Raw genomic sequence first — 20134 nt, forward strand, 5'->3', positions numbered from 1 at the left:
TACAGTTAGGATAAGGTGCATTGTAAGTATTTATGCATACAAGTCTATATATCAAATGGTTTTTAAAATACAACTAAATCACTATCTACTTATTGTTAGGTAGATTAGCTTATCATCTTTAATTCTTACTTTGTGTATCAATAGGCTTTTGTAAGAAGTAGGATAGATGTGGTTGGTTCTGGCATTTCCTGGTATTTGGCATGCTTCCATTATTAATATTATCTTCAATTCATAATTCATCATAGTATTAGACATTTTTCTATTTGTATTTTCCTAACTCTTCATAACCAACCATATGAGGGTTAGTATAGTTAAAACTAGAAATCAATTTAGAGTTGTATGTAACTGGCCAGTTGCATACTGCAGTATTTCACAACGTGAGGGTGATGTCAGTCTGTGCTACAGACTCCCTCTTTGCTCTTGAGACCTAGGTTACTCAGTGGGATTCTGCCATACAGAAAAAGCAAGGTCCTCCAGGTAAATCTGGACTCTAATTATTAGTGAAGCTTAATTTCTTTTTTTTCCTTATTCACCAAAGCAATTGTAAATAGACATTCTAATAATTTCTTTCCACATCCTGATGGCTGTCTTGTGCACCCTGGGGAGAATGCAGCCCACTTTGCACCTTAAATAATATAAAATAATACATGATTTTGAATGAGAGATGCTTAGCCTCAGTCCCTCACTCAGCTGTGTTAAAGCTACATACTGCTCTACTTCCCTAATCCCAAGTTATCTGTCTAGTAAATGAAGATAATACTGCTTAGTTCTATGGTTGGTTATAAGGAGTCAGGAAAAGCCAAATAAGAAAAATGTCTAACACTGTGACGAAAACCTGACATTATCAAAATTGATTGCTTTTCTTGTAAATGCGAACCTGAAAAGCAGAGTGGAGTGGTGCCAAAGGAGCTCCCAGAAGCAATAGCACACCCTGGACTCAGGAGTACTGGCTCCAAGCCCAGGGCTCCTAACAATATACAGTGTGGCATCTGATCAAATGAGAGGTGAACCAATGGCAACAGGACTTCCAGAGGATGCACAGAGCTTTTCCTCATTAAGGCTCAGCCTCTGTGAATGCTGCCCAGAACCCCTTCTCACATGCTTCCTTCTCTGAAACAGAACCATTTCCCATTCTTCTCACTGCCTGGGTTCAGGTCACCCACCAAAACCACTCAGCCTCACCGACTTTCATCCTTAAGTTAAGTGGGGGCCATAGCACACAAAAGGCACTTGAAGCATTAAATCCAGGGTTATATTTTCACAACTAGAGTCTAATGTTGGAGGTAGATTATTAAAATGTGCATGGATTCTTAGTCTTCTATTAAGAGATAGTAACTATTTCTTCATTTTGAATCTGGACTGGCCTTGTGACTTACTTTGGTCAATGGAATGTGTTAAAAAACAACTTTATGCAAATTCTAAGACAGGACAACAGGAGATTTTGTGTGTTTCCCCTCTTAATAGCGCAGGACCCTAGCCTGGTGGAGGATAAGAGGCCACAGGGAGAACCACACAGTCCAGTTGGGAGCCCCAGACCTGTGAGTGAGCCCAGTGAGATCATCCAAGCCACATCTAACTCAGTAGAACCGCCCAGCTGAGTCCAGTCCAAACTGCTTACTCATGAAATAAACTAAGTTGTTGTTTTCAAGCCATTAAGTTTTAGAAAAGTTTGTTACACAACAAAAGCAAACAGATAGATACTCCTTGTTTTGTATACTAATTTGCTCTGTTAATTGGACACAAAAAATACAATTTCTATTAACTTTGTTTTTTTGTGCATCAGTAACATAGTAGCAACCATCATGAGGATATGTAGTTCATGTCTGTGTTTGGTTTCTTAATAACCATTTCACAACTTGATTATTTACAATGAGCCTTGGAGGTAAGTCTATCGTGAGGATTTATTGATATCACATGCACATGAAATACCCAATTCAGACTACCTCCTCTAAAAGATGAAAACAGCTATATTTCGATTATATAAATTGATGTTTATAAATACCAACACTATCCGTTTTCGAACGATCTAGGCACAAGTGTTACAATATGTGGTTTTGAAGTAATGGCTTACATCAGTATTGAACATACTGACTCCTTCTTACCACAGCTACACAGGCAAGCTTCATTTTCCATCAATCCACGTCTCTTTAAAATTGACAAATTTAATGGAAAGAGCCACTGAGAAGAAAGAAGGTAGAAGGGAGTGCAGGAGGGAGGAGATAAATTTGTACTTTCTAGTCTCTGTCAATATGTGATTTATTTTCAGATGCATTAAAGCTTTGGATTTTTGACTTGGAAAGAAAACACAAGGAAAATCTTTTCCTCATTAGTGCCAAATTTCCTATAATCTGATATCCCACCTCCACCTTCTTCCACAGAAAGAAACAAACACACACACACACAAATACAAATTGTAAAGCACACTTACCCTCTCTGAAAGAGATCCACATTATAAAATTTATGTAGCTCTACCGAAAACTCAACTGTTCCTTGTACTTCAGACATGATCTTTTTGGCTCATTACCTGAAAAATAAGAGAGAAATTAACAGCTTGAGATCACATCAGCCAGACAGAAAACCTGACTTTTATAATAGGAAACCAATCTGACCAACAGGATCAACAGGAGTAGCATGTGTCCACTGAATGTCCCCACTCAGGGTTCCTTGTATGGAAAGAGACATGGAGAGACAAAATGACTTGCTTACTGTCACATAGCTCCTACCTGGAAGGGCCAGGAGGGAGACCCAGGTGTCCTGCTGCGTCTCAACTTCAAAGCTGAGCTGGTCCCATGCCCTTTCTTATCTCTCAGTACTGTGGTGACAACGACATTCTGGCCAAGACCACATCTTTCATGGCCAAAGGCACAAGAAAGCCTGCTTACTGCTTTCTAGCTGTGTGACCTTGTGCAAGTTACTTAACCGCTCTCATCTTCAGTGTTCTCATCTAATATGAGGACTGGTAATAATGCATGACTTTGATATATGGTGGACAGAGAACATAAATATACCACATTGAGCATTTTGCATGGTCATCTGTGTCTTAAATACTCAGTAAGTGGTAGCTACCATTGATAATAATAATTTTAAGTGATTTTATCATCGGTATTATAAATGTAGTCTCTAAAGACTGTGGCTGGAGTGACATCAAGCGTGGTACACACAGCATGCGGGTGCTGCTGCTAGGTAGATGTTGAACCCAACTTGACAGGTTGCTAATTTTCTAATTACTTGTTACTGGAGGTCAGTAACAAGAGGGTTGAATGGAAAAGATGGGAGGAAAAAAACATTAAAACAGTCCAAGTCCGGGATGAGAAAAAAGCCAAGGGGTACATTTAAAATAGGCTGGGTTTTCTGAGACTATGAAAGGATCTAGATACCAGGAATGTGATGGAAGGGAAAGAAACTTATAGTAAGTATATTGAGCACCTACTATATTCTTGGTGTTGCATAAAGTATTCCATGTAAGTTGCCTGATTTTTTTCCAACAACAATTTTGTATTATTCTTGCCCCATTTGGCATGCAAGAAAAAAGGACCAGACAAACTCTGATCTGGAGCCACTTTCTAACTCTGGAATGTTCTGGTGGTATTGCCTTTGTTAAGACCCTCCTTCTCCAAGCCTGTTTACTACCACGTATAACAGGGACAATGAAAGCTGCTAAGTAGACTCCCAATACCATAAGCGGTAACAACTTGCAAAATACCTGGCACCTAGCAGGATCTCAAGAACTGGCAGGACCTCCGGGAAGGGAAAGAATGAGAGAGAAGGAGAAGAGGGGAAAGTAAGGGAACACATGGCCCTGTCACCTAAGAACTGGTGATTCACACTTGAGTCTCCTTCCAAAGCCCCTCTTTCTGCCCCCAGGTGCCTCAAGGACCAGACCGTTCTTGTGGCTCAGAGCCCAACCTCACTGCAGCTAACAGGGTCCGGCTAGGCCAGATCCCAGAGATTAGAGCAGGAGGCCCTTAACTGCATCTCGGCTCAGGTAAGGGTTTTCATCTGGGGAACATTCTAGAGATGCAGAAGACTGCATACCAAATTAAAATCCTCAGAACCAACCTCTATAAATTCTGCCAGGCAGAATTTCAATCTGGCAAACCTGGAAAGGCCTGGCTCACAAAATGTGCCAAAAAACCATTTCCCTAATGAAGAGCTATCGAGGTGTGCCCTGCCCCTACCTAACACACCGGAGCCAGTCAAGGTCAGAGCCTGAGGCTCAGTTTTAATCCTAAGTCACTTCCAATCCAAGCCAGATGGAGGGGCCAGCAAATGGAAGCCACTCTGGGTTTCCCTTCATAACCACATGACATGTCAACAGCTACATCGTCCTCATTTTCTCATCACCCCACTCAGTCTGAATCCTCCAAAAACTCAGAGCTGGCAAAACCATCTGACTCTTTTCTTGAGGTTGTCAGCTTTCCATTATCCTTGGTGCCTCTTCTGATCTCTGATCTTGGGGAGGAGAATATATGGAAAGAGGGACAAAGGGAGAAGAGGAACATTGCACCCCAACAGTGCCAGCCTACCATATACCACACACTAATGGGGGTTCCAGGCATGACGTCACACTGTCCTCAAAAGCCCTCCACATGGGTAGTATTGGCCCCAAGCCACATAGGACAGGGGTGCTGTTGAGGCAAAGAGTGCCCACCCAGGAGCCTGGGTTTTCCAGTTTCTGCACTTACTGGTAGACTGACCAGGTCCATGTTTTGGGGTAGAGTTACTATTTAGAAGAAAATATTTAATGCATGGAAAATACCGCACAGGATATTATTTTCTCCTTGAAAGATACACCATACCATGCTGTTGTTCAGGACAAACGGGATAGAGTTCTGGAACTTGTAAGCACAGACACAGCTTCTTGGTGGGAAGCTGCCTTTTCCGTTAAAACAGCATGTGATGCATTATAACCAAACACCCACAATGCAGTGAGGAAGATGAGTTTTCATGTAAAATATCAATTTTAAAAGTCCCTGTTGATTTTGCTGGTAACATCCTTGACCACTTTGTGATCAGTGATCCAGAGCCATTTGCCTTGGCCCCAACCTTCTCCCCTGCTCTTTCCATCTGCGGATTAGAGGGAAGGTATCAGAGTGGCGGTTTTCAGGTGTGGCCCTCAGACCAGTGGCATCGGCAATGCATTGTTATAAAAACAAAACCGAGTCCCACACCAGGCCTACTCAGTCAGAAACTCCAGGGATGAGCTTCAGGGATCTGTGTTTTCACAAGTTCTGCAGGGAATTCCGATGCAAGCTAATTTGAGAACCGCTGGCCTAAAGACAAGGGTTTTAGCATTAACCAGAGCTGAGTTAACTTGGTTTCTTGTGAGCTGCAAGACCTTGGGCCCATAGCTTAACCTCTCTGTTCCTCATTACTAAGAGGTGAGGAGCAAGAGTACCTACCCTATAAAAGTGTCTTCATGATCAGTAGAGAGACAGCATATAAAGTGTTTAATACAGCGTCTGGCATACTGTTGGAACACACTTATGACATACACACATAATAGACATAGGACACATACCCAACACACAGATCACACTTACACAAACATACAGATACATACAACATACATTGATAATAGAACATTAACACACATACACACACAAGATGCCCATGACATATACCCAGCACATGCTGGGTGCTGAAAGGACTGCCCAGGAAACTCCGCTCTCTGCTTCTGTGGGACTGAGTTCAGGTGCAAGGTTCTGAGAATGCATTGTGATGAGTGCAGTGAGAGGTACCAACAAGCATCATGCTCAGGAGGAGGCCAGGACATGATTCAGATCTCCATCCCCAGCACATCAGCAACCGCACCTTGGGTGACCAGGGTTCCTCAGTATTTGTCCCAAGAGCTTCCCATAAAACATCAGAAAACCCAGCACTCACACCCAACATGAACATGTACCATACACACGACCAAATACCCAACCCGAAATACACAGGCACCATGTGCACACACACCACAGACATCTCTGCACTAACTTCCTCCTACAACCAGCGCTACCCACCATACTCGTGAACTCAGTCATTCTGCTGCATTTGGTGTGACTCTGAAATGCTCACCTTCAAACCTGCACTTCCTAAAAGCTGTGTGTCCAGGTACTGTGGCACTCTAAAGCATACGGAGCTTATGAGCGAATCTCATGGTGCTCAGGGACTGGGAAAGGGTGATCCTGTGACAATCACAATGACAGTGATGACAGCTCAGGGAAGAGGGGAACCTGGGTCTTTGGCACTCAGGTGTGGCCTCTCTGGGAAGGCTGGCTTCTGACTGAGGAGGCATTTGCCATGCCTCAGTCCAGGGTCATCAGTGCAGATCTATTCTATTCAGAAAGTGAAGAGAGTGACCTGAGCAGGTCATCCCAACCTCAGCTCACCTGAATCAACACACCTGCCCTTGGTACTGCCCTTCACTGTGTAATCTCCCTGGACCCCTGATCACTGTCTGGTCCTCACTCAGGCAGCAGCACCCACAGCTTACACCTATATGCAGATGGCTTGTCCTGGTGCACCACATTTTAGGCAAACATACCTAGAGAAAAGGACAGAGGGAGGGGAAGGAGGGGAAGGATGGGAAGGCCCCTGAAGCCTATGTCTAGAGATTAACAGACATCATCAGAATAGGCATCCTTGTGGACAGTGGAGAGAACAGTCTGTCTCTAAAGTAATATACACACAGGCCCCAGAACCAGACGCCTGGGTCTCAATGGCCCTGGGTGACCTTGGAGACATTATGAGCTCCCTGGGCCTCATTTTTCTCATTTGTAAAGTGAGGATAATAATAATACCTACTTCCTGGAGTATCGCAATAATTAAAACTATTAACATACATAAGGCACTCAGAATAGAGCCTGGCATGTAATAAACCCTCAAAACATGCAGGCTATTTTTAGCTTTGTAACAGAAGGCAGAACTAGGGGGCAAGGTAAAAGAAAATCCCATGACATTACAGCCCTGTTTAGTTTTCATTCATTAAAAAAAATACATTGATTGAGTGCCCCTTACTGACCTGCACTGTTCTGGGAGTGTTCTAGCCACTCTAGCTGCCTGACAATACGCCAGTCCACATTATGAAGAAATGAACTCCTCCATCACTGGGAGTGTGCAGACAAAGGATGAGTCCCACTTTTCTGGGGTGATGGGCCCCTGCCTTGAGTTTAAATAACAATTAAATTCCCCTAGGTGGCACATGGAATGGAGCCTCCATGAGTGTGTGTGTGTGTGTGTGTGTGTGTGTGTGTGTGTGTGTGTCTCGGTCAGGTTCTGGGATTATCAACATTACAATCTACTTAAAGTTAACAAACTCCCCAAACCTCAGTCTCCCCCTCTGTAAAACAACAAAAAACCTTTATCCCCAACAGGTCACACAGAATTTTGACAACAGATGTTAAACCCAGCCCTTCCATAACACATAAAGTTAAAGCCACCAAGAATGAATGTTAAAACGTCTATTAATTGTATGAATGTTTCATTTTGAATTTGCTTTTTACTCTCATCATCAGATTTCATTAAGCCTTTTCTTTCTGCTGTGTGTTGGCTTCCCTCTTGTTTTTTGTCATTTTATCCAGAATGGTGCCTTCAAAGACATTCAAAACTAGGCAACATGGAGGGTATGGGGGAAGTCTTTGTTCTCTATTCCAAAATTGCAGCCCCTAGCTCATTCTCCCAGTAACAGGGCATGGAAATGGCATTCCCCCTTGCATTAAAGGAATCTGGAAAGACCCCAAAACTGTAGAAGACTGCCTCCACTTACCCGGTTGTCTGGGCATCAACCAGGTTCAGCCTTCAGATGTTCTTTTTGTTTTGTTTTGTTTTGTTTTGAGATGGAGACTAGCTCTGTTGCCCAAGCTGGAGTGAGGTGGCATGCTCTTGGCTCACTGCAACCTCCACCTCCTGGGTTTAAGCAATTTCTGGCTAATTTTTGTATTTTTTGTGGAGACAGGGTTTCACTGTGTTGGCCAGGCTGGTCTTGAACTCCTGAGCCCAAGTGATCCACCCACCTCAGCCGCCCAAAGTGCTAGGATTACAGGCGTGAGCCATTGCACCTGGCCCAGGGCCCAGTCCTTCTTCCCCCTTTCCCAGAAGACAATTAGTTGTCAGTTCTCACCATCTCTAGCTCCTCAAATTCAACTCCTCATCTCCATCTCCAAAGCCATTGCCCTAGGAGTGCTGGTCCCCATCCTCTTTCTGAATACGTCCATATCTACCATGTACCTCCCTCTGCTCTGGTTTCATCACCTTCTATGTCTTCTCCACCCTCTCACTGCAGTGGCCTATCTGGATCACCAAGAAGCTCTGCATATCTCAAAAGTTTTCAGTGCTTTCTCTTTGCCCTTAACATGATTCAAGAGCCATTGTACAGTCCATCAACTTTTTACTTCTCCAGACACAATGCTTTATTCTCCCTCCCATGCTGAAACTAAGCTTTAATCTATTTCCTTTAGTTCTACAACATACGATCTTTCAAAGATTCCATCTCTGCGTAAGTATCAGGGAGAACATCCGTGCATGAGGGTGGCACTGAGGATTAAAGATAATGACACATATAAAGAACTTCAGTCATTGCCTACAAAACTGTCAATCACTCATCATCAGTAGCAATCACTATTTTTATTCTCATCTTTTACATAGTTGGCAGAAATTCGTAAGGTCCCTCATATCCAGACCTAAAGAACTAGGCCGCCATCTTAACTTTAGAGATGCTGGCATCTGTAGAGGCCTGAGTAAATGTTTGTACTTTTCATCACAATATCTTAAAATGTTTGATTATTTACATTTTAAAAATACACTAGAACATTCTCAGTTCCCTCTAAGAATATTAAAGCTGTTTTGAAAAAACATAATTCCAATACCTTATTTGATTTTACTTGGGAAAAATCATTTTGCAAATATGTTTTCCTTTCAAATGCAATTTTTCTTTAAAACATTAATCTTCAGACTGATGTTTTATGGTCTTTGAAAGATTAAATGAAAATAATAATTTGATCTTAATATATATCAGCATTTAGAACATTAATGTTCTCAAAGTACTGTGTATCATAGAATTACAATATAGGAGATGGGGAAGGCTCAGGAGGGAACTCTCATGTACAGAGAAAAATTGTGAAGATCTTAGTCTGTTTTCTGCTGCTATAACAGAATACCACAGACTGGATAATTTATAAAGAACAGAAGGTTATTTGGCTCATGGTTTTGGAGGTTGGGGAGTCCAAGAGCACAGCATCTGGGGCTCCCCTGTCCATGGTAGAAGAGATGAAGTCACAAGACACCCCTCAAGACAGAGAAGAGAAACTGAGCCAACTCCCTTTCATAACAAACCCAGTCTGGAGGTGACTAATCCACTCCCTCCATAACACCATGAATCTATTCATCTTGTAAAGGCTCCACATTTCAACACTGCTAATAACAATGAAATTTCAACATGAATTTTGGCAGAAATCATAGCAGGATGCCAGAGCACACATGACCTAGCGAATTCTTGGGAGAGCCACACCCAAACCCAGATTACCCTGTCAGAATGTGCTGCCTTCCCTCTAGGGTCCAAGAGGAGCAGCAGAAATTATTCTCCAAAGCATGTGTCTGTATTCAGTGATGTCCTTCTCTCCAGGGGATTTACTCCATGCAGTCATTCTAACAAGGTAATAACTCTAGTTTGTTGCCTGGAGTGATCACTGCAGGGAAAAATCTGCTCAATATTCCAGGCAAACAATCTTATTAGAGATGGAAAACTGGCACTTCTTCATTAAAAAGGGAGGATCCCCTAAGCACTCTTTTTTGCTGTGAGAGCATCTCATCAACATTTGACTTCCAATCTTGGGTCTCACCTCTGTGTGGAAACTTGGACAAGTCACATAGCATCTCTGAGCCTCACTGTTCACATGCAGAATAGGGACCAACTTCTCACAGCACCAGGGACACAGGAAGACTGAGCCATAGACCTGGGGCCATTGAAAGACACAGAGATATCTCAGCAGAGAAAGTCAAGTCACAACTGTGGTCCACAAGGATACACACCCTGACATAAAGTTGCACAAAGAAGGCCGGAGCACCTACTGGCTGTGGCTGAGACCCACTGGGCCGGCCTTCTGAGGCCTGGCCAGTCCAAGCAATACAGAGGCCAAGCCCTCAGCAGCCGTGCAATCTTGGAGCAAGAACTTAATCTCTCTGTGTCTCAGTTTCCCAACTGCTAGTTTTTTGGAGTCTGGCATATGATAAATGCTTAATAAGCATAAGCTAGTATGATAAAAAAGAAAACCTAAAAACAGTTCTAAGGCAATGGCAAGAGAGAAATGATGATCCCCTCCCACCAATGAGTTACCTAAACCCTGGACATCTTCAAGGCCTCCCTGCTGAATAGGAGCAGAGGGGAGGCCAGAAATCACATTTCTGACCCTCACTCACCACAGAAAATGCAGCCCCAGGCATTCACCCCCTTAATGCTTAAAAGTATTTTCTTTCCTTCAATATAGAAATCAAAACCGGCTGTATATGTTTGCTTATTTTTTTTTTTTTCACTTCTGAAGCCAGTGCAAATAGAAGCATCCCACACAATGCCAAGTTCCTGTTTTCTTGTGGATTCTATGTCCCCCTTATCTTAGGCGGCATTTTAAAATTCAGGCATGCAGGCACATAAGATTTCACAACCTCATAAAAAGATAACTGACTCATAAACTCAGGTAGAGGGCTTGAAGTACCAAAGATAAGGAAGCTCTATGAAGATAGCAGCAGCCAATGCGATCACCATTTGCAGCTCTGTCATGGAGCCTTCCCACTTTCTGCCAATGCTGAAAGCTCTGGTGACGTTCACTGAGAAGTTAAACATGTGACTACAGTAGGTAGCAATTTATCTCTCCTTCCACCTACCGAAACACATGCACACAGACTCTTAAGTGTGCGTGCACATATGCACATACAAAAAAGAGCACACTGTCTCCAAGTTCTTTTTTTAGAGAGACAATGTCAAATCATGGGAAGGTCAGGGGTTTCAAGGCTGCCAAATCTGGTTCAATTCCGACCATTTTACAGGCCACCCTAATCAAATGTTAGTGCTCCCACTTTCCACATCTGTAATCCTACTATAGTAGTATCAAATGTATATTTTTTTCAGCAACATTATGGCTTCTCTACATGGTAGATAATGTTAATATTAGGATAACTAACAATAACAAATATATGTGTGTTGTACAATAAAAATTTTGCATAACAAAGATGAGCTAAAATACCCAAAGAAATCCAGCCTGTAGTGAACCACAGGAGAATCCGGGTGAAGCTGATTTGCTAGGGAAAGACACAGGCAATGTCCAGCGTCCAGGTACCAGGATTCAAGCTTTGGGGAAGCACACTGGATACTGAGCCCATAGCCAAGGAGCCTGGGTTCAGATGTAGGTTCCCATCTTCTCTGGGTCCTGAGGGAGACAGAAGCTGCATCTCTCCTCCGGGAGAAAGTTCAGGCAAGTAATAATAGCACCTCACATTCATTGAGGTTGGGGGAGGTTTCAATGCAATAATAGAAATAACTTGAGTCAGAAATAACAGATAGCAGATACACCTGCCTTGAAAGGCACTGATTCCCTGTCCCTAGAAGAATGTCGGCAGATGCCAAGTCTGCACCGGGAGCTGAAGAAGAGATTTCTGCTTTGGGACTGAGCCTTGAGTAGACATCCTTTATGCTTCCTGGCAGTCTTGAGAGTCTATGAATATCACACCATCTAATTTTAAGGTTCTGCATTCATTAATGGCTATAAATGTTTCAAGAGCATTTCGTTTGCAGAACGACAGTGCACTGCACCCAATTCAAGTTGAATCACATGAAGGCATCAGTGGGTTTAGTATCAGTGGTCTTTTTAGTGAACTCTTTGAGGTCAGTAGCACTATATGTTTTCTTTGGAGACAGAGTCTCACTCTGCCACCCAGGCTAGAGTGTAGTGGTGTGATCTTGGCTCACTGCAATCTCTGCCTCCTGGGCACAAGGGATTCTCCTGCCTCAGCCTCCCAAGTAGCTGGGATTGCAGGTGCCTGCCACCATGCCTGGCTAATTTTTGTATTTTTAGTAGAGATGGGGTTTTGCCATGTTGGCCAAGCTGGTCTCAAACTCCTGGCCTCAAGTTATCTGCCCACCTTGGCCTCCCAAAGTGCTGGGATTACAGGTGTGAGCCACCATGCAAAGGCACTATATAGGTTTTAATAACTCGTGCATCAGAGCATAGTGATCCAGTGGGCCCTACCACTACGTGTCCACCCCCTCATTAAACAGGTAAGACATTTGAAGCCCAGAAAGGGGTGTAGTTTGCCCATAATCACAGAAAAAGTGTCCTCAGCATACCTGTCTCCAGATCTGTAGCCCATTGATTTTTGAATTCTTGGTGGTCAAAGTTTTTACATCTATGATTTCATCTGATACAGAAAGAACCCCAAGCAGTTGAAAAAAAAAGTAATAAACAAAAATCTAACATTAGATTGTCCTATAAGATCTAAAGTTCTATGACACTGATGAATCTGTTATACCCACTTCCTTCCTCTTACCATGCAGATAGTGGGAATGGATAACAACAGGGTCTCAGAAGTTTAGATCTTACAGGAAGCTCAGAGAGATCACAGAGCTCAGGCCCTCATATTGAAGCAAAACCAACCAAACAAACAAAAAACAGAACATCTGCTTGGTTTGGGGGCTGTTACGCAACCCTCTGAGAGAAAAACCATTATGTGAGATATCCAGGTCCTTAGAGTGTGAGCTCTGCCAGGCTCTGCACAAACAGACCCAGCCCTCTTTCAGGTGCATTATTAACCTAATAATGATGCGTATTTAACCTAAGCATAATCTAAATTCTTAGCATGAAAATGGCTGCTTCAAATTCCAGGCCTTTCTTCTCTCGCGATATCACCACCACCCCAAACAAAGCCTCTTAAAATATTCTCATCAAAGTGCTACACCACCTCTAAACATAGTTTGGTGGGGTTTGTTAGTTTGTTTGTTTGTTTTTTGTTTTTTGAGATGGAGTTTCACTCTTGCTGCCCAGGCTGGAGTACAGTGGTTCAATCCCAGTTCACTGCAACCTCAACCTCCCAGGTTCGAAGGATTCTCCTGCCTCAGCCTCCACAGTAGCTGGGATTACAGGTGCACACCACCACGCCCGGCTAATTTTTGTATTTTTAGTAGAGATGGGGTTTCACTATGTTGACAAGGCTTGTCTTAAACTCCTGAACTCAGGTGACCTGCCCAACTCAGCCTCCCAAAGTGCTGGGATTACAGGCCTGAACAACTGTGCCTGGCCTAAACGTGGTTTTATTACACCTTTGCTCAAGCTATTGTCTCCACTGGAGGGCCCACGTTGCACCTTTCTACCTGACAAGCTCCCCATCCCTAAATGTCCAGTCTAGCTTTTCCAGGAAGCCATCCCGGAACAACCATGCCACCACCCTCCCTAACACAAGCCCCTGACCTTGCCTCATGCCCGTCAAAATAGCCCTGAATAGGTTATGCTCTGCAAACATCTCTGTTTCCAGATTAGGCTGTGAACAGCATAAAACGAGGGACAGCCACGGGGTCTAGCAGGAAACATAGTAGGGAACAGGTATGGGGTAACGTTTGTGGGACAAACAAGAGGAGAAATGAAAGACTAAGCAAATGCAAGAGAAAATGAACACATGAATGACTGAATACGCCCATTGCTCTTCTTTCTGATCAAAGATTTTTTGGGCACTTGGAATCAGCTCCTACCTCGGACTTTGAGATAGACAGAGTTATACCCTCTTATTTCTAAAGCAGCTTTGAGCTCCATTTGTCCTCTGCATATGCCCACTGAGGAGAGGAGGACGGCATGTACAATCCGTCCTCCCTGCAAGCATCCCGTAGAGGAGCCAGCATCAGTAGAAAGGTGCGGTAAGGGGTGGTGTCTCCACTGCAGACGAGCCCTCTATTTATGCTTCCTGATGCCACAACATAAACAGGAGAGGAGGTGAACACGAGATGCGAGGCTCCCACACATGAGTCAAGGCTGGCATTTCAGACACACTATCTGTTTGTGCCCTGGCCACGGTGGTTTGGGATCCAATTTTGTTTAGCATCTGTCATTAGCTTCACAAGTGCAGCCGTGACTCAGCCCTCATCGCCATGTTCCCACACTGATCACCCACAAGATGTGCAAGCCTCCACTCCCAACCTTCTCACACACTCCAAGGTCCATCCTCCTCCCAGCCAAAATGGAAAGCTACATAGGAACAAGACACCAAGATAAGGAGAGCCTTAAGGATGGTCTTAAACAATGGTTTGTGGAATTTCTTGGGAGCCAGCGGAACCAGTGTAATCCATCTCCCCTGTGCTCTGCTTGATCCCAGTCCTCCTGAGGAGTTCCTCTTTCTCCAGGGCCACAGCTACCTCAGGGGTGTGAACACACTGGAAAGGCCTCTCTTTAGGGTTCAGTGGTTGGCTCATAATGTCACACGGCTATGGGGGGCTTAGGGATGAGTAAACCACAGCAGGACATGGAGAGGCAGCTCAGTGCACAGCAAATGGCAACGTTTGGCACCAAACGTTCATGGCCACTAGTCCTGTCCTTTATTAATCCCTGCTTTTGTGTGCTGCCTTTATTTCTCAGTTTTCTCATTTGTGCACAAGGGCTCTGCACAGGATAAGTGTGAAAAAATCAAAAAAATTTATTCATAAAGTACATAGTGCGGCATCTGGCACACAGAAAGCACTCAGAGTAGCTGCTACTATTCTTAACGTATTGTGATGTCAAAAGACACTCAATAAATTGCTATTTAGGAAGAAACAATAACCCTTTCATGCAGAGTTAGAAGTACCCACCCCCCTCCCTTATCATGAACAAACAGGGTTAATTTTATTTTGAACATTTCCTTTAAAACCTGCCCTGCAGGCATAATTTTGCTGGTAAGAAGTTAACCCAGGATGGTGGAGAGGAAACTTGGAGACAGAAGATGGACAGAGAGGATGGAAACAGGAGTGGTTGTAGGCATAGGTCTGGCCTGGATACATCCACTGGGAAACGGGCCAGATCAAATCCCAGGCTCAATGAAGTTCATTCATTTGAATGACCATCGAGTAGCTACATTATTCCTGACCTCAAAAGTGTCCCTTTCTGCACTGTCAACTACTTATCTACATGTCAGTGAGGATGACGGTCTACTCCAGCTCCGGTATAGATGATTCCTGAGGTTCAGGCCCAGGAGCTCTGCTGCCCAGGGCTACCAAGTGTCCTCACTTTTTCTTGGACTTTCCACTGACAGTCTTTAAAGCCAGACATGCTTTGGTTCAAATCCCAAATCCAGCGTGTATTTCTGTGCAAACTGGAGGTCAGTAGCTTAATGTGGCCAGTTTTCCTCATCTGTAAAAACACACATGTCTAGCAGTGAAAGGGTGAAGATTAAGGAGACCTAAGTGCCATCTGGCACAGAGGGAGTATACGTATGATAGCTGATGTATAGGTCAGTGGGATCCTGAGCATTCTGCTCTGCTTCTGTTTTCCCAGTTATCTCTACTCGTAATTTATATAAAAATGAGAATGGGAGTATTAGAGTAAAGGGGAGAGGAAAGCACAGAGGTAAAACCTCAAACACCATGCAACTGAGACTTCATTTAATCTTCAAAACTCAACATGAGAAGTCATCAAAGAACATCCTCTTTTGTGTGTGAGAGGTAATTGATGTTAAGGAAGGCAATCTTCATGACTTACTCTCTGCATGGTTCTTTTTTGACATTCTGATTTTTTTATTCTTAAAAGGTAATAGATATATTTGCTGGTTTGTTCCTTCCTCCTCCCTGGACCATTGCTGTATGAGCACCGTTCCAATCAAACTGGGTTCCTCACATTTGACAAAGGACACCATGATCATCTTCTGTCTTGGTTCCCATTTTGGTGCCCGCTGTCCTGGCACCTGCTTCCTCCCTCTGAATCTCTTCCTAGCCACCCAGAAGTGCTCCTCCTCTGTTAAGCCTTCCCATGAAACATTCTCTTTCATTGTCTATGCCATCAATGTGCCCTGCCTGATCAGGATGCCTAAAGCACTATTCTAGGAGCTGTAGACGCAGAGATGAGCCACATGGACACAGTCTCAGCTCCCACACAGCTGGATGTCCTGTGCATAGCAAAGCTGGCTGCACTGATGCCACTCCACTCATCACATGCAGGCTTAGCTTGACATCTGACTCCTGCAATAGGCCTGGCCTACACAAAGTGACTGTACCCATCAAGGGTGTTATACACCTGACGCCACTTCCTCCCCTTCAGTCTAGGAGGCTAGCGGTTGCACAGTGGTAACCTAAGCCTCTATAGGCTCTATTTATTTATTTATTCATTCATTCAGTCAGTCAGCCGTTTGCTGAATAGATGTGTTGGGAGCCTACTATGTGCCCAGCTTCCAGAGGGCAGCCTGGGGATTTGTGCAGAGAGGAAGAGTTACAATGACCAGACTCCAGTGACTCAGTCTCGGAGGAATCAGACTGGCAGAAGCTCTGCTGCAATAGGTCGCAGGCTATGATGGGGGCAAGACCACCTGCTTCCAAACAGAGCAGAGACATCTGGTTTTCTGCCAGGCAGAGAGAGAGAGAAAGAGAGAGAGAGAGAGAGTGTGTGTTTGTATGTGTGTATCTATATGAGAGTGTGTGCATGTGTGTGTGTGTGTGTGTATGTGTGTGAGTGATTTTGAGCAGGGAGAGCTGAAGCCTTGGAAGGAACCACAGGAAAGGCTTTAGAAAGGCTTTAGAAAGGAGCTGACGTTTTTAGCTCCAAAGTCTGTTTAGAGGGGCTAGCAATTGGTCACCTCCTGACTCCAAGTCTCACCATCTGGAGGACAGAGGCCCCCACATCACTTCTCTGCTTCTCTTCTTCCCCTCCCTCCACAATCCCTTCTCCACTCAGCAGCACAGGGGATGGGAGACCTTTTTAAGAAGTACCCCCAATCCCGTCACCCTCCAGCAACCTCTCATCCCCTCAGTTAATGAGCTTCATGTCCTCACATCAGCCAACATAGTCTGATATAACCTGCCTCCCGGCTCTACTGAGGATAAGCCCTTCTCCTATGATGCCCCAGCAAACATCCCTCCTTACTATTCCTCACTTCGCTCCCTCCCAACTCAGATATGCCTGAGACTTTTGGCCAGGACCATCAGCTTGCCTTAAAAGCCCTTTCTGACATCTGCTCAGAGCTGCTCCTCAATTTTCCCTACTGGTCCCACCTCCATTGTCATTTGCTCAAGTAGCCTCTTATCTCCTCTCAGTTCCTCTCCAGCTTATCACCATTTTATGATACTTGGGGTATCAACCACTTCACAGAATTATCTACTTGATTTCCATATCCTCTCACAGAATATCACCTCCAGGAAAGCCACCCCTCATTTGTCCCTGGCCTGCTCTATCCCCAGGAGACAGCGCAGGGCTCAACCCCCACAAAGCACTCTATCATTACCTGCCAAATTTTAAACATTAAGCCCAGTCTTGAAGAAGTTATAGGATTTAGGAGATGAACATTAGAAAGGAAATATTTAAAGCAAAAGGGGTCCAGTGAGGTGGCTCATGTCTATAATTCCAGCATTTTGGGAGGCTGAGGTGGGTGGATCACTTGAGGTCTAAAGTTTGAGACCTGCCTGGCCAATACAGTGAAACCCTGTGTCTACTAAAAAAATACAAAAATTGTCCAGGCATGGTGGCAGGTGCCTGTAATCCCAGCTACTAGGGAGGCTGAGGCAGAAGAATTGCTTGAACCCGAGAGGCGAAGGTTGCAGTGAGCTGAGATGGCACCAGTGCACTCCAGCCTGGGTGACAGAGTGAGCTCAAATAAATAAATAAATAAAAGCAATAGCAAAATAAAGCAAAAGGGACAAAGGACACACAGAAGGAAATGGGCTGGACTTTTAGAACAAATAAGATACTGGGTACTTCAACATTTTATTTCATTTGACCTTCAAAACCTAACTGAGCTGGGCACGTGGCTTCCCTGTAATTCCAGCCCTTTGAGAGGCCAAGGCAGGTAAATTACCTAAGGTCAGGAGTTCGAAACCATCCTGACATGGTGAAACTCTGTCTCTACAAAAAAATACAAAATTTGCTGGGTGTGGTGGTGCATGCCTGTAATCCCGGCTACTCAGAAGGCTGAGGCGGGAGAATCACTTGAACCTGGGAGGTAGAGGTTGCAAGTAGCTGAGATCACGCCATTGCACTCCAGCCTGGGCAACAAGCAAAACAACCAGCAAACAAATAAGCAAAAACAACAATAACAACCTAACCTAACAGATTATCCTGAAAATGCCCATGTTTTTATGAAAGAACATTGATGCTGAAGGAGTGGAGATAGCCTCAGTTCCCTCAAGCCACCAGGTAATAAAGGTACTGATGATTCCATGACATAAAAAACTGAATTATGATGCCCTTAGCCAGTGAAAAGAAGGGTCTGATGAGCTCTTGAAAGACATGGGCCCAAGCTGTGCCTTGGAGGGCTAGAAGAAAAGAGTGGGGGATGGTGAAAGTCCCATCAGCACTAGGGATTCTAGGAATTGCCTTCAACTGTGATATAGAATGAATCTGAAGTAGGACACTTGATACTGGCCTAGATATTAATCTGTATAAAATGACAATGCACAACCATTTTTTGGCATGAATTAATCATGAACTTGTGCTTTTTAATTTTTTTAAAACAATCTTCCTTTATCACTATCTCTGCAAAGGGTGCTCGGACAAACACCTCCCTGGTCATGATGAGAGTGGGGCTTCATTCAATCATTGAGCAAATGTTAATATTAATGAAAGGCCAAGCATGTGTCAGCAGCCAAACTGGGTATTAGGGAGACAGGAATGAATGAGGCAGGAGTTCCAGGCAGGAAGTTATGACAAGAGATAATGATCATACAGTACAGTGAGTGCTATACAGGGCCTATACAGAATGCCTGCCACAGGATCATACAGGAGCCCAATCATTTCTTCATCTGTTGAACGGACAGAGGGATATGGGGACAGCCCCACAGGACCCAAGCCCTTGAAAGCCAAGTATCTGTGAAACTAATCCTCCATTTAACATGGCATATTTATTCATATACAAAGGGTTATTTGATATTTAGAAATTAAGGAAAAATGGCAAACAGTTCACTAAATAACGGTAATTAGCATTATAGTTGCACAGACTAGCCAAGTATTATGGAGTTGGCTGAGTAGGGAAAGAAGAGGTGAGAGCTGGCCAGACTTCTTAAGTCCTGGCTCTAAAGGGAAACACCTGATCTGGGTCCAGGTCTCACAAGATCAGCACCGCCCTGCAGCCATCTGCAGCCACCTACTTCCAGCACTACATAGGCCTCCTAGGACTGTGTGGATTTGAGACTATGGGGAGTCCATCCAGTAGAGATAAAAAGAAAGAAGTAAATGCAGTTCAGATAAGCCCACCTCTCCACCCCACCTTCCTCTGTCTTCTCCTTTTGCTCTTTCTCTCCAGACCAGCGTAAAGGAGATGACCCAACAGCAATGAATCCAGAACCTCACATTCTCCCATTGGACTTTGAGACCCAGCCTATCCTGAAAGTGCTGAGCGAAGGACTTCTATTTCTTGGAGCTCCTATTATGGGTCACACCCAGAGTAGCTTCTCTGTAGTCACAGTCCCACTTAATCCTAGGCATGGCACTGTTATTACCTAATTCACAGAGGGGATTACTAAGGCTCATGGGTGGCATGGTAACCCAGGTACCCAGTGCCAGAGAGAATAATCACAGAATCATGAACCACTTACTCTCAAGTCCCTGTCATCTCTCCCCTTACTCCTAAAATACTTTCACTAGTGGTCTGCCTGCCTCCTCCAACCTCTACCCAGAAGCTAGAGGGTCTATTAATATGAAAATCAAATTGCAGTTCTCTGGTTACAAATTCCCATTGGCCTCCTATCACCCTTTAAATAAAATTGAAGTTCCAAGAGGATATGCAAATGGCCACCAAGTACATGAAAAGGGGCTCAACATCATTAGTCATTAGGGAAATGCAAATCAAAACCACAATGAGATATCCTGATTAAAATTAGGCCGAGACCTTAACAAACCCCTCAGCACAAAAAGACACACAGATGGCAAATAAGCATATGAAAAGATGTTCCACATCATATATCACCAGGAAAATGCAAATGAAAACAACAATGAGACAC

The 20134-nt window shown here is 44.0% G+C and overlaps 1 protein-coding gene across 3 annotated transcripts in view; it reads right to left on the minus strand.

Moving 5' to 3' along the window:
• The window catches only part of FAM135B (family with sequence similarity 135 member B), a 350423-nt gene that overhangs the window by 228722 nt on the left and 101567 nt on the right, over positions 1-20134 (minus strand). For all 3 annotated transcript variants that reach the window (XM_032254400.1, XM_032254381.1, XM_032254390.1), the window contains one exon: positions 2429-2524. In XM_032254400.1, the coding sequence (XP_032110291.1) occupies positions 2429-2505 (77 nt within the window). In that variant the 5' untranslated portion in view covers positions 2506-2524. The remainder of the gene's footprint in view (positions 1-2428; positions 2525-20134) is intronic.

This window comes from Sapajus apella, unplaced genomic scaffold, assembly GCF_009761245.1.
Source record: "Sapajus apella isolate SASKATOON/1434 unplaced genomic scaffold, GSC_monkey_1.0 scaffold3, whole genome shotgun sequence".
Lineage (NCBI taxonomy): Eukaryota > Metazoa > Chordata > Mammalia > Primates > Cebidae > Sapajus > Sapajus apella.